The 14,625-nt window shown below is 44.8% G+C and overlaps 1 protein-coding gene across 3 annotated transcripts in view; it reads left to right on the forward strand.

Moving 5' to 3' along the window:
• The window catches only part of LOC106577771 (neuroligin-2), a 335,052-nt gene extending 320,639 nt beyond the window's left edge, over nt 1–14,413 (forward strand). For all 3 annotated transcript variants that reach the window (XM_045701405.1, XM_045701404.1, XM_014156101.2), the window contains 4 exons: nt 2,950–3,215; nt 3,567–3,720; nt 4,723–5,089; nt 8,317–14,413. In XM_045701405.1, the coding sequence (XP_045557361.1) occupies nt 2,950–3,215; nt 3,567–3,720; nt 4,723–5,089; nt 8,317–9,145 (1,616 nt within the window). In that variant the 3' untranslated portion in view covers nt 9,146–14,413. The remainder of the gene's footprint in view (nt 1–2,949; nt 3,216–3,566; nt 3,721–4,722; nt 5,090–8,316) is intronic.
• The last annotated feature ends 212 nt before the right edge of the window (nt 14,414–14,625 follow it).

Below are 14,625 nucleotides of genomic sequence, written 5' to 3' on the forward strand. Positions count from 1 at the left end.
TGTCCTCTCCTATCCTACCCTAATCTACATGTCCTCTCCTCTCCTACCCTAACCTACATGTCCTCTCCTTTCCTACACTAACATACATGTCCTCTCCTCTCCTACCCTAACCTACATGTCCTCTCCTTTCCTACCCTAACTACATGTCCTCTCCTTTCCTACCCTAACTACATGTCCTCTCCTCTCCTACCCTAACCCACATGTCCTCTCCTTTCCTACCCTAATATACATGTCCTCTCCTCTCCTACCCTAACATACATGTCCTCTCCTCCTGTCTTCTCCTACCCTAACCTACATGTCCTCTCCACTCCTACCCTAACATACATGTCTTCTCCTCTACTACCCTAACCTACATGTCCTGCCCTCCTCTCCTACCCTAACCTACATGTCCTCTCTACTCCTACCCTAACCTATATGTCCTCTCCTTTCCTACCCTAACCTACCTGCCCTCTCCTCCTCTCCTCTCCTCTCCTACCCTAACCTACATGTCCTCTCCTCCTCTCCTATCCTAACCTACATGCCCTCTCCTCCTCTCCTACCCTAACCTACATGTCCCCTCCTCTCCTACCCTAACATACATGCCCTCTCCTCCTCTCCTCTCCTAACCTACATGTCCTCTCCTCCTCTCCTCTCCTAACCCACATGTCCTCTCCTCCTCTCCTCTCCTAACCTACCTGCCGTCTCCTCCTCTCGTCTCCTACCCTAACAAACATGTCCTCTCCTCCTCTTCTACCCTAACCTACATGTCCTCTCCTCCTCTTCTACCCTAACCTACATGTCCTCTCCTCCTCTCCTATCCTAACCTACATGCCCTCTCCTCCTCTACTACCCTAACCTACATGTCCTCTCCTACCCTAACCTACATGTCCCCTCCTCTCCTACCCTAACATACATGTCCTCTCCTCCTCTCCTCTCCTAACCTACATATCCTCTCCTCCTCTCCTCTCCTTACCTACATGTCCTCTCTTCTCCTAACCTACATGTCCTCTCCTTGCCTAACCTACATGTCCTCTCCTCTTCTACCCTAACATACATGTCCTCTCCTCCTCTTCTACCCTAACCTACATGTCCTCTGCTACCCTAACCTACATGCCCTCTCCTCCTCTTCTACCCTAACCTACATGTCCTCTCCTACCCTAACCTACATGTCCCCTCCTCTCCTACCCTAAAATACATGTCCTCTCCTCCTCTCCTCTCCTAACCTACATGTCCTCTCCTCCTCTCCTCTCCTTACCTACATGTCCTCTCTTCTCCTAACCTACATGTCCTCTCCTCGCCTAACCTACATGTCCTCTCCTCTTCTACCCTAACCTACATGTCCTCTCCTCCTCTTCTACCCTAACCTACATGTCCTCTCCTCCTCTTCTACCCTAACCAACATGTCTTCTCCTACCCTAACTTACATGTCCTCTCCTCCTCTTCTACCCTAACCTACATGTCCTCTCCTCCTCTTCTACCCTAACCAACATGTCTTCTCCTACCCTAACTTACATGTCCTCTCCTCCTCTTCTACCCTAACCTACATGTCCTCTCCTCCTCTTCTACCCTAACCAACATGTCTTCTCCTACCCTAACTTACATGTCCTCTCCTCCTCTCTTGTCTCGTCTCATCATTGACTCGTCTCCTCTGCTGCCACTCACCCATACATTAAAACCAGTTCTCTCTGCTGTCAAACCCATCTTCATCTTAATCACCGTCCTCATCGTCATCTAACACCAGCCCTCCAGACTACAACTCCTCCACCTGTCACTCAAAGCTTCCGGGGTGCCAGGTAAGGAACACTCTCGCTCCCCACGGGCAACACCAGTCGTGTCATCCCACCACTCAACAAATCAGCTGTGGCGTGATACACGTGTTTATGGAGGAGAGGTGGATGAGAGGCGAGGGAGAGAGGAGGGGGAAGGGGGATACAGGTTGTAATGACTAGAGTGGGAAAGGGAGGAGAGGGGAGAAGAGGGGGGAGGTAGCAGAAGGGAAGATGCATTGAGAGAGGGAAGGAGGAAAGAGAGAAACTGATTAGGATTTAGGATGAAATATAGATGAGTCACCTCTCTCCCCTTTCTCATACTTTCTCTCACTATCAATTCTCACTTACTTCCTCACACCTCTCTTCAACTCACTCTCCTTCTCTCCTCCCGCCCACGTCTCTCTCTCGCTCTCTCTCTCTCTCTCTCTCTCTCTCTATCTATCTATCTATCTATCTATCTATCTATGAGGAGTAATGCTGAAGTAGCAGGTCAGCTGAGCCACGCGCTCCCTGATAGTCTTCCCTGGGAAAGAGGCTCTGCTCTGCGTCACTGCTTAATTATTCACCAGGAATCTACAGGAGAGGAAAAGAATGTGGAGGAAGAGAGCAATACAAAGGAGGAATAGGGGGAGGAATGAGAGCTCCCCCCTGTAACGAGGCACCACAGTAGTTCGTTTTCACCGCAGGACAGACAGAGAGAGAAAAAGAGAAATCTGTGGAAAAGAGGAAGTAAATGTGTTTCTTTAATAAGAGGCAGACTGTGCAGTCCCCCATCGATTCCCTAGTCTGGGCTGAATCTCATACAGTATCATCTCAACGATGGAGTTTAAAGCGCATTACTTTCTATCTGATTTGTTACAGTGACTAAGATGGAGGGAAAATGGAACAAACGTTCACAACCTAACTAAGTATTCTTTAGAATATTAGCTTATCTTTTCTGGAAGAAAAGTAGACCAGGAGAAGAAAGCCACTTTAGACTATAGAGACGCAACCTTGGCTGCCACTGTAATAATCAAACATGTACAGTACACTTTGGGCCGTATTCAATTTTCGGACACATAAAAAAGGGAATATCCGCTCACCTTTTTTCTATGTGTAGGATCTTGTTTTGTCCTTCTCCTGATATTACATTGGACTTTCATAAAACCTCCTCCTTTCAGATTCACTTGTCTAACTTCTCCTTCCACTCTCTGTCCTCCAGGGTTGTTCCAGAGGGCCATAGCCCAGAGTGGCTCAGCCATCTCCAGCTGGTCGGTCAACTACCAGCCCCTGAAGTACACCAAGATCCTGGCCCGGAAGGTGGGCTGCAGCCACTCAGAGACGGCAGAATTGGTGGACTGCCTGAGGAAGAAGAACTTCAGGGAGCTGGTGGATCAGGACATCCAGCCGGCACGCTACCACATTGCCTTCGGACCCGTAGTGGACGGAGACGTGGTGCCGGATGACCCTGAGATACTCATGCAGCAGGTGGGATTGCTGGAGCAGGGGGTGGGTGTGTTGTTGGGGGTGGGGATAGGGTGGAGGTTAGTGTGGGTATATTAGTCATGGCACTCTGACTGCAGAGACAGAGGTTTTCTATTGGTTCTGATGAAATCTCACTGCCAGAGTTACCAAGAGTAATGTAAAAAGATAAAGGTTATGATAAGACATTACTATAATGGTTAAGTGTAATTTAAGACAGGTTTATATTTTATGCTTTTTGGTGTTAATAGTGCTTTTCAAGGAGCCCAAAGTGCTTAAAATGTTATGAGGCAGCAAAATCTCATCCTCTTCTAATGTCTATGCACCTAACATGTCCTTCCCTCGTTTTTCCACAAGGGGGAGTTCCTGAACTATGACATCCTGATAGGAGTGAACCAGGGAGAGGGGCTGAAGTTTGTAGATGACAGTGAAGACAATGATGGGATCTCAGCTGCAGCGTTCGACTACACCATCTCTAACTTTGTGGACAATCTCTATGGATATCCTGAGGGTAATGGTCTCTATATCCCTACTAATTGTAAACTGTCATTGTTAAAACATATTGATTCAATGGTTGTAAAGATGGGGAGAGGTCTGTCCGTGATAAAGAGATGGTCTGCTTTTTTGACACTACACTCCACAAAGCAGATCCTGCAGGCTCTAGTTTTATCTTATCTTGATTATTGTCCAGTCATATGGTCAAGTTCTGCAAAGAAGGACCTAGAAAAAGCACTGACACACACACACTTATCCCACCAGACATGCCACCAGGGGTCTTTTCACACTTCCCAATTCCAGAAAAAAATTCAAGAAAACGTACAGTATTATATAGAGCCATGATTTCATGGAACTCCTCAAGTGAACAGCAAACCTGTTTTTTTTTTTTAAAGCAACACCTCGCGGCACAACGCCTCTCCCCTATTTGACATAGATATTTTGTGTGAATGCACTGATATGTAGGCTACGTGTGACATTTTAAATGTATGTAGTTCTATCCTTGAGCTGTTCTTGTCTACACATTTTCTGTATTATGTCATGTTTTGTGTGGACGAGTAACGGCTGCAATCGCAACATCTAATGGGGATCCTAATAAAATACCAATACCAATTAATGTGCAGCTTTTTATAAAGTATTGAGTAAAGTAACAATATAATATATAACCTCTAGAGAGGAATGATGTGTCTCAAAGCCAAGTTCTGTGGTTTACTATTTGGTAAAAACGTCTCTTTAACCTTCAATTCACTATCATGTGCCTTTTTCTCTAACCCCACCCTTTCCCTCCCTTTCTATAATCTCTATCTCTATTTCTCTTTCCCTTTCTCTACTCTCTATCTCTATTTCTCTTTCCCTCACTCTCTCCCTTTCGCTCATCTTCTGGCTCCATCTGTATCTCTCTTTCTCAACTTCCCTCTCTTGAACTTTCACTCTCTCTTGTGTCCAACCTCCCTCCATCCCTCCCCTCTCCCCACTCTCCCTCTCCTCCCACCACCCTCCTCCCTCTCCTCCCCTCTAGGTAAGGACATCCTGAGAGAGACCATTAAGTTCATGTACACTGACTGGGCCGACCGTGACAACGGAGACATGAGAAGAAAAACCCTCCTCGCCCTGTTCACGGACCACCAGTGGGTGGCGCCAGCGGTGGCCACGGCCAAACTGCACGCCGAGTTCCAATCTCCTGTTTACTTCTACACATTCTACCACCACTGCCAGACGGAGACACGGCCAGAGTGGGCGGACGCGGCCCACGGGGATGAGATCCCCTATGTGTTCGGGGTGCCCATGATCGGAGCCACCGACCTGTTCCCCTGCAACTTCTCTAAGAATGATGTCATGCTCAGTGCTGTAGTCATGACGTACTGGACAAACTTTGCTAAGACGGGGTAGGTAGTGAATGGTAGAGGGTAGAAGGTAGAAAGAATGGGGCTTTGTTTGGTTTGCTCTTTCTACTCTTGAGGACTATTTAATTTAGGGCTCAATTTAAACCATATCACCAAAATTCAGCACTATAACGCGCTTGAAATGTAAAGGTAATTTCCAATTGAGCCAAACTGCAGCTAACCCATAAGAATCTAAGCCCTGTCTAAGCCAGGGGGGTTCCACTAAGCTATATGGAATTGTTTTAAGAAGGTCATACCAAGGATTTAGATTTTTGATTTTGAAGTATCCCAAAAATTTGCTGAAAAATAATTTTGGGCCTTACTGCTATTAGCCCATACAAACACATTGAATAACATATTCATTAAATAGAACAACAGATAGTGTGTTCTGAAGCGTCTGTCCTACATCCGAGAGATATAAGAAAGATCAGGAAACATTTATTTGTCTTTACATGTATTTAACACCTTATTTTGGGTACTAAACAGTCTCCACATATACTTTCATTAAAAAAATTCAACTGGTGCCGGGGGACCTTCAGACGAGTCTTGTGAGGTGTGTGGGCGTCCGTGCGAGAGTAAACGCTACACTACAGATGATTTTGTGAGAAGACCGATTTCCGGGATGTCTCATGGTCTGACATACTCCGCTCCAGCTCTGTCGCCTTTCACCGCAGATGCGGAAGTGCAACATAGGCGTATGAGGTGGATTGAGAAGCATCCAATTTCTGGGGACGTGGACATCAACCTTAAGGGGTGAATGCAGTCTCCGCTAAGGCAGGAATTTTGCAAAGGCAGAGTTGATTGGCCGAGACCGAGACATGCGCGGACAGTGGCTGCATCAATTCAGGTTACAAGTATAGGCCTAAGGGATGACAATCACTGAATGTCATTCATTAGACTTTTGGGGTTTTGTTACAGATGTTTCTTTCCATTCCTCATATTATGTGCACAGTGCACGGTATGGATGCAGGAATTATTTTAGAGTGAATGAATACGTGTCACAACTGTCGGAAGGATTAGACCAAAGCGCAGCGTGTTGAGTGCTCATCTTCTTTTAATAACGTATAAAGTGAACACTTAAACAAAATTAACAAAACGACAATCGACAGTTCCGTAAGGTACACGAACTATACGAAAAACAACCACCCACAAACCCAAAGGAAAAAAACAGGCTGCCTAAGTATGGCTTCCAATCAGAGACAACGAAAGACACCTGACTCTGATTGGAAACCATACTCGGCCACACATAGAAAATGAACATAGAAAATGAAAACTAGAACAAATCCCCATGAAACAAACCAACCCCAAAACACACAAAAACAATACCCCCTGCCACGCCCTGACCATACTACAATGACAAATGACCCCTTTTACTGGTCAGGACGTGACAATACGAGCAGATAGCCAGGCTTACAGGAACTTTGCCTTGTGAACTGATCGTTTGACAGATCAGATTAAAACATCATGACTGGTTGTGTTTATGTCAAAATAAAAGGTGATACATTTTAAAAGTGAAATGACAAAACTTTAGGACTACGCCCACATAGATCCTACTGAATTAATAGGGATTCTATAGGTAATTCTATGATTAGGCCCATAAACAACAAAATAAATGGTCATGCAATTGTTGTCATGCAAGCATGTGCACACATAGGAGGTGCCACACCCGGAATAAATTAAATCTACTTTCACCCCCGACTATACACTTGAAGTCGGAAGTTTACATACACGTAGGTTGGAGTCATTAAAACTGGTTTTTCAACCACTCCACAAATCTCTTACCAAACTATCGTTTTGCCAAGTCGGTTAGGACATCTACTTTGTGCATGACACAAATAATTTTTCCAACAATTGTTTACTGACAGATTATTTCACTTATAATTCACTGTATCACAATTGTAGACCTCCACAAGTCTGGTTCATCCTTGGGTGCAAATTCAAAAAGCCTGAAGGTACCACGTTCAGCTGTACAAACAATAGTACGCAGGTATAAACACCATGGGACCACGCAGCCGTCATGCCGCTCAGGAAGGAGACGCGTTCTGTCGGATAGATATGAACGTACTTTGGTGCGAAAAGTGCAAATCAATCCCAGAACAACAGCAAAGGACCTTGTGAAGATGCTGGAGGAAACAGGTACAAAAGTATCTATATCCACAGTAAACAAATTCTGTATTGACATAAACTGAAAGGACGCTCATCAAGGAAGAAGTCACTGCTCCAAAACCGCCATAAAAAAGCCAGACTACGGTTTGCAACTGCACATGGGGATAAAGATCGTACTTTTTGGACAAATGCCCTCTGGTCTGATGAAACAAAAATATAACTATTTGGCCGTAATGACCATTGTTACGTTTGGAGGAAAAAGGGTGAGGCTTGCAAGCCGAAGAACACCATCCCAACTGTGAAGCACGGGGGTGGCAGCATCATGTTGTGGGGGTGTTTTGCTGGAAAATTATGTGGATATATTGAAGCAACATCTCAACACATCAGTCAGGAAGTTAAACTTTGGTCGCAAATGGGTCTTCCAAATGGACAATGACCCCAAGCATACTTTCAAAGCTGTGGCAAAATGGCTTAAGGACAACAAAGTATTGGTATTGGTATTGGAGTGGCCATCACAAAGCCCTGACCTCAATCCTATGGAAAATGTGTGTGCAGAACTGAAAAAGCGAGGAGGCCTACAAACCTGATTCAGTTACTCCAGCTCTGTCGGGAGGAATGGGCCTAAAATTCACCCAACTTATTGTGTGAAGCTTGTGGAAGGCTACCCGAAACGTTTTACCCAAGTTAAACAATTTAAAGGCAATGCTACCAAATACTAATTGAGTGAATGTAAACTTCTGACCCACTGGGAATGTGATGAAAGAAATAAAAGCTGAAATAAATCATTCTCTCTACTATTATTCTGACATTTCATATTCTTAAAATAAAGTGGTTATCCTAACTGACCTAAAACAGGGAATTTTTACTAGGATTAAATGTCAGGGATTGTGAAAAAATTTGTTTAAATGTATTTGGCTAAGGTGTATGTAAAATTCCAACTTTCAACTGTATGTAAGAAGCTATAAAATGTATTGCAATTTTGAGGTAATTTTTTTCATGTTTTAATGTCAAATTCAAGAGGTTGTTTAACAGTGAAATATACTATAAAGTGTCTGTGTGTAATAACTTTGGAATACCTTTGATTTAAATAATTTAAATGAGATTTGTATTCATTTCTCCTCTAGGGACCCCAACCTGCCGGTGCCTCAGGACACCAAGTTCATCCACACCAAGCCCAACCGCTTCGAGGAGGTCATCTGGACCAAGTTCAACTCCAAGGACAAGCAGTACCTCCACATCGGTCTGAAGCCCCGCGTCAGAGACAACTACCGAGCCAACAAGGTGGCCTTCTGGCTGGAGCTGGTCCCTCATCTACATTCCCTCCATGACGAATTCCCCCCCACCACCAGGCTACCTCCAGGCAGCACCCGCCCCCCCGGGGTCCCCTGGAAGCCCAAACCACGCACCACGGGCCACCCCTACCCGACATTCCCTGACCCCGTGGAGCCCTACGGATCAGAGCGGCCCAGACTGGACCTCTTCCCCGGTGACACACGCGATTATTCCACAGAGCTGTCGGTGACAGTGGCAGTGGGGGCGTCGCTACTCTTCCTCAACATCCTGGCATTCGCAGCGCTCTACTACAAGCGGGACAAGCGGCAGGAGATGCGGCGCCACCGGCTCTCCCCGCAGCGCCATGGTGGGCCCGCCAATGACCTGGCACACAGCCAGGAGGAAGAGATCATGTCCCTGCAGATGAAGCACTCGGAGCACGACCCACACCACGACATGGAGCCCCTCCGTCCCCACGACATCCTGCGGCCTGCCTGCCCGCCCGACTACACTCTGGCCCTGCGGAGGGCCCCGGACGACGTGCCCCTCATGACCCCCAACACCATCACCATGATCCCCAGCACCATCACCGGCATGCAGCCCCTCCACCCCTTCAATACCTTCCCCAGCACCGGCCACAACAACACCCTGCCCCACCCCCACTCCACCACACGCGTATAGTAAAGCTAGAGCTCCCCCTGGGGGACCGGTGGACCAACTACTACGCGCTCTGGCTCCCTCTCTATGGATATCTCTCTCTCTCTCTTACTCTGTTTCTCCAACCGTCAGCCTGCTGCCCTCATGCTGTGTACTTCCTACAGTGCCACCTGTTGAGGTTAAGTGGAAGTGCAGCTGAACTGCAGGGGCAGCAGATGTTAAGGGGGGACATTGAGACATTTAGAAACTATTTTGATGGGGTCTCATATTCTCTGACTCTGACAACCCCCAAACCTTCCCAGAGGACGATCCTCTTACTGTGCTTTTCATTTTGTTGTTTTTTCATCCCCCTTTTTATCAATTTCTGTGCTGTAATAGGGTTGAAGATAGTTTTTTTGGGTGTTGGGTAAAGTGACCTCTGATATATTGGAAAACCTCTATCTCTCTACTCATGTCATCTGCTTACTTGATATAGTGTTTTCTCTTTTCTACATCCATCTCTTTCCCTCTGTAGTTCTAAACCCCCCTCAAATGAACCCCTCAGCCCACCCTTAGGAATTGTTGGGAGTCTTTTTCATACAAGGCGTACAGTACATACAGTTAGCATCTATCATGAAAATATTGATATTCTGATATCGTCCTTCTACCAGCATTCTTGGTGCCAAGTACTGTGTTGTTTTCCCATAGGAGGGAACTGAGAGAGAATCAAGAGTGTGGAGCTGTATCAAGATAGCCTACTGACTGTGTTCATGAAAAGTGCCAATTTGGCCTATCTTGTGTGCTTTTTTTCTTTGATTGTTTGGTTGTTGCTTTCAGTTCTTATTTTTTTGTGGAAAGAATTTTAAGTATATAGATATATAGTTATATATAAATGTGTACAAAGAAGAAGATATATAAATGGTTTTCTCAGTGGGGATCTATGCATGAATTATTTTTTTAAATGATGATGGGGAAAGGACACTGGATAGTCAATGTTTCCACACGTCTCCTGTTTTAAACCATTTCTATCTCTATTTCATATGCTTTTTTCTTCCTATTTTATTCTTCAAAAACAAAAAAATGGAGGCAATTAAAAAAAAACTGCACGGATGCTTCTTTGATTTGCACAATTATCCTTTACAACAAGAGAAACCTGACTGGAACAAATATGAATAAAATAATGATCATACATCTTGAATATACAACACATTCCGTATCATCACCATCTCCCATGTTCATTGCTTACTGTCTACTATTGCACTATAGACCACATGCTACGCCAACCAAATCAACTACCCAGTAAATCAAATCAACCTTTATTCTTACAACACATTTCATACAAAGCAGGTGCAAACCAATGCGACCACATATCAGTCGCACAGAGACCCCACTCTCCCTGCTCTGCTATCGTCATCAGGCCAGGGCCCCTGAGGGCCCCTCTTATGTAATGTGAGATATTGGTGCCACTCTAGCAGCTCTGTCTTTGTCTCGTAATAACCAGGCCATCCACTGAGCCTTGGGCCCCTGTCTCTCTGTGAGTCATTATGGCAGGCATGGAAGCCATAATCTGCCACTGAAATGGCATCCTATTCCCTATTGCACTACTTCTGGCCAGTCAGGCAAAAAGTAGTGCACTATAGGCATTAGATAGGCATTAGGGTGTTGTTTTGGACACATTTCTAGAGGTATTGGTGTCCATTATGCTCTGGTCAAAAGAAGTGTACTATGTAGGGGATAGGGTGCTGCAGGTAGAGATATTGAAGGTACATACAGTACTCAAGTCTTGGAGGCTCATAGAACGTTACTTTCCTAATTCTGTTAGTAGGAAGGAGAGAAAAGGACGTTCTCACTCTCCCTCCTTCTTTCACACATTCTGTCCTATCTTCGCCTCTATTTCCAGCACATGCAGATTTTGTTTGATGAGTGAGTGTGCGTGCGTGCGTGGGTGTGTGTGTGTGTACGTACATGTCAGCACAGCTTCACCGGGGCAAGGGTAATTAGAGTGCATGGAGAATGATGGAGGGAGACAGAGGGAGAGAGAGAACGAGAGAGAGAACGAGAGAGAGAGACAGACATCTCAACTCAGAGGCTCATCCCCATGATGTGAACCCGCACTCCAAAATAACATCTCTCCAACTGCTTACACACACACTCCTCCATTCCTCCCACCATTCCGTTTTCCCTATCCCTTTCTCCTTTCCCCCACCAGTAAACACCAACATTTAACTAACTAGGCGTAATAGCTACATGAATGTGAAGAGTTGAGTAGAACTCACATACTTTTCAACTCATGACTTCGCTGTGTACAGTCATTCAACCCTGCATCTCCTGACCCTTAATCCCTGACCCCTCACCCTGCTGACTCTGTTGCTCCCACAACCCCTTAGCTCTACTGCTGTGTATGTAACTCTAAGCACACTGAGCAAGACTGGGGGTCTGTCAGCCAGGCCACGGTCTGTGATAACAAAGCTGGTAGAGGACCTTAGACCAAGAGGCAGCAAAGTGATCAGTTGTTGCCGGGTTTTAGTTTTTCTTTTTTTAACAGGGAAAAACACATAAAAGTCGAGGTAAAGTCTATTGATAAAGCACCTGACTGTAATGCTCTAATATGGCCAGTAGAGGGGGCCGACGGGTTAATATGATTAATCCCACTGAACAGAACTGTAGAGCTGTGAGTGAGAACCCACAGTGCACTGTATCCTCTATGGGAAACCGTTAGCGACCATGTTGTGTCTATGCTTGTGTTTAGCTTTTAGACTTTTCTTTGGTTTCTATTTCATTACTGCTTGAGGATTGTGGAAGTTGAGGGGAGAATGTGAGAGAACACAGTGGTAGAGTCAGACTGTGTTAGCCTACTGAGAGAGACCGTGTGTGGTGGGGAAATGGGGGAATGATCAGCTGCACAATATACTGTAACATAGACTGGACTGGGGTTGTGGTCAATGGGAGCTAGAGAAGGACTCAACACAAGCTGTATTCTTGGACTAGAAGAAGAAACCTGGGAGAGAGACTCAAAGCATCCAAGTCATCATCACAACCTTAAACACAGGGGAAAGGTTGTGATGATGTGACTGGTCAACTGGGACAGTGGACAGACTTATTTCATCGATGGGAGCGATCCGAGTCTGTCCTATGAAGAGTCGTTGTGCCATTAGATCCTAGTGAACTATTTTATACTTATTCATGTGAATAAGAGGGCCATGGGATGTCGCAGAGGAAACTACTGCTAGTACATATACAACAAAACAGAACTTCAACCAATAGAAGAGCGACAGAAGCTATTTCCTTTTTTCTGTTGTTTTCCTTGACTATTTTATAGGTTTACACACTAGAGGGCGCCATGGTGACACACAATCACCATAACAACCTATCTGTCAGCCTCTGAACATTCGGAATGTGGAGGAATACATTGTTGCGTGACACAGAGACACGTCAAAAAAGAGGAGCAAAACTGTACATTTTTAAGTGTAAGAACAAACAAACAGGCAAAAATATTTGTAAATATTACGTTTCTTGTTTGTTTTTTTCGAGTGAATGAAATGACTTTGTGACAACAGAGACAACAGGTGCAAGTTGATAAGGGGCCACCAGCTAGTATTGTACCTTCACTGTACACCATTTGAATATATTCTCTGCTGTACTCTTTCGAAGGATTCAGGAAAGTCAGATTCTAGTTCTATTAGCCCCGTGTTGTCAGTGCAGGATGTAACAAAGTTGTGCAGAAGTGGGTAGACAATGGACATTCAGGACAAAGTCATAGAGTTGTCTATGTAGCATCTTGACTCCTCAACCTGTGAAAGCACTAAGCAAACACTGTAGCAGGGATACTGACCCATTCTTACTCTGTGCTGTTGTTAATATGGTCTCTATCCCACATTCAAATGGGACATGCGTAACTGCAGGCCTTTATTAGATGTCTACCACACGTGCATATCTGTATGATGATGCAGGATACCTTAAAGGCGGAATCTGTCATTCCCACTTTCCCCTATGGCAACTACAATGCAGGGACACTTTTACCGGAAATTAAAGTTACAGAGCGCACCTTTAAAAACAACCGTGTGGCTTCTGGAGTCTGGATATTCACTCCCTGTTGACTTTGGTATTGTAGCGTAGCCCCAAAACCACAGGGGGATAAAGAAACGAGGGCTTTATGTAACCTAAGATGCCTCTGATCTAGCCTGGTCCCAGATCTGTTTTGGCCCTCTTCCCAACTCCTACGGTCATTGTCACGACTAGGAGTTGACTACACAGCACAAACCGATCTGGGACCAGGCTACCTCTTATCCTCATTGGAAATCACATACTGCGGGTGGGTCACATGTCCCCCTGAATACACTGCGTTACGTACAATATCTGTATGTGTCCTGTTCATGTAGGTTGTGCTACATGACCTCATCATAAGCTATTGGTACAGCTACGCTTGCCTTCCGGGTGGAGAGATGTGGTGGGAATGAGTTGCTTTGACCACTGCACGCCTAGTGGCCAGACGGTTGGACGACATTACAAGACATGCATAGGTGTTGACCTGGAAGTGAGTGTGAGTGTATAAGTGAGAGCATGTGTTAGGATAGCTAATGTGGTGTGTATGTGTTAGGTGTGTACTCCATTTTGTTGTAGCCTTGGTTTGGACTTACACAGAGTTTTAGATATCTAGTGTTAATTTAAGATGACTTTGAAACAACTGAACCAACCCCCAAAAAATCCATATTGGATTTTAATGTATTATTCCTCGCACTCAGACCATGAAGAAAGTCATTATTTTTGGTCCAAAACCAATTCTGTTGACAGTGTGTTGATTTTCAATGATAAATCAGTTGTTAAAGGATTATAAAGCAGTTATCATAGTTTTATAGATTTGCCGGAGCGGTGCTCTGTTGGAAAAACACCTGAAATAAAAGGGGCAGTACGTAACAATGTTTCATGTAGGTGAATTTCCTGCTTTGCTTGTGACTACGTGTCATGGTTGACCGTCTAAACAGAGAAAGGTTTGTATATGTTATGGTCTATGTACCTGAGAGTTCAGGTAAACTGAAGCACATGACCAATATCCCTGGGAAACATTCGGAGTTCGGTGTCAGTTCGGCCTGCATAGCAACATTTGCACCTGTTGTCTTCTTTTTCATTTCTTTATTGAATTAAGAAACCCAAGACTTGAGATGAAGAAAACATGTTAAAAATCAATTTTAAAAAAGAGCATTATTAAACAGGTAAAATAAAACTATATAAATAAGGTGATGATATTTCTGTTTAGTTATGACACACTGTATGCTGTGATTCTGATGCGGGGCACATAAAGACGTTCATAGCCAGGCTGTCGAGTACGTCTCTTCATTTACCTAACGCACCCCCTCAACTTCATTCACAAGACTGCTTCTTCCATTAAAGCCCCACAAAAGCAAAAATTCACTTTTTTCAGCTGAAAGGATCTCCAGAGTTTACCCATGATGTTGCACAATGATTTAAGCCAATAAGCCACTGTTTTAGTCAAAGTGTGATATGGGCTTGAAGTGGGAAATCCGAAG

This window comes from Salmo salar, chromosome ssa18 (assembly GCF_905237065.1).
Source record: "Salmo salar chromosome ssa18, Ssal_v3.1, whole genome shotgun sequence".
Taxonomy (NCBI): domain Eukaryota; kingdom Metazoa; phylum Chordata; class Actinopteri; order Salmoniformes; family Salmonidae; genus Salmo; species Salmo salar.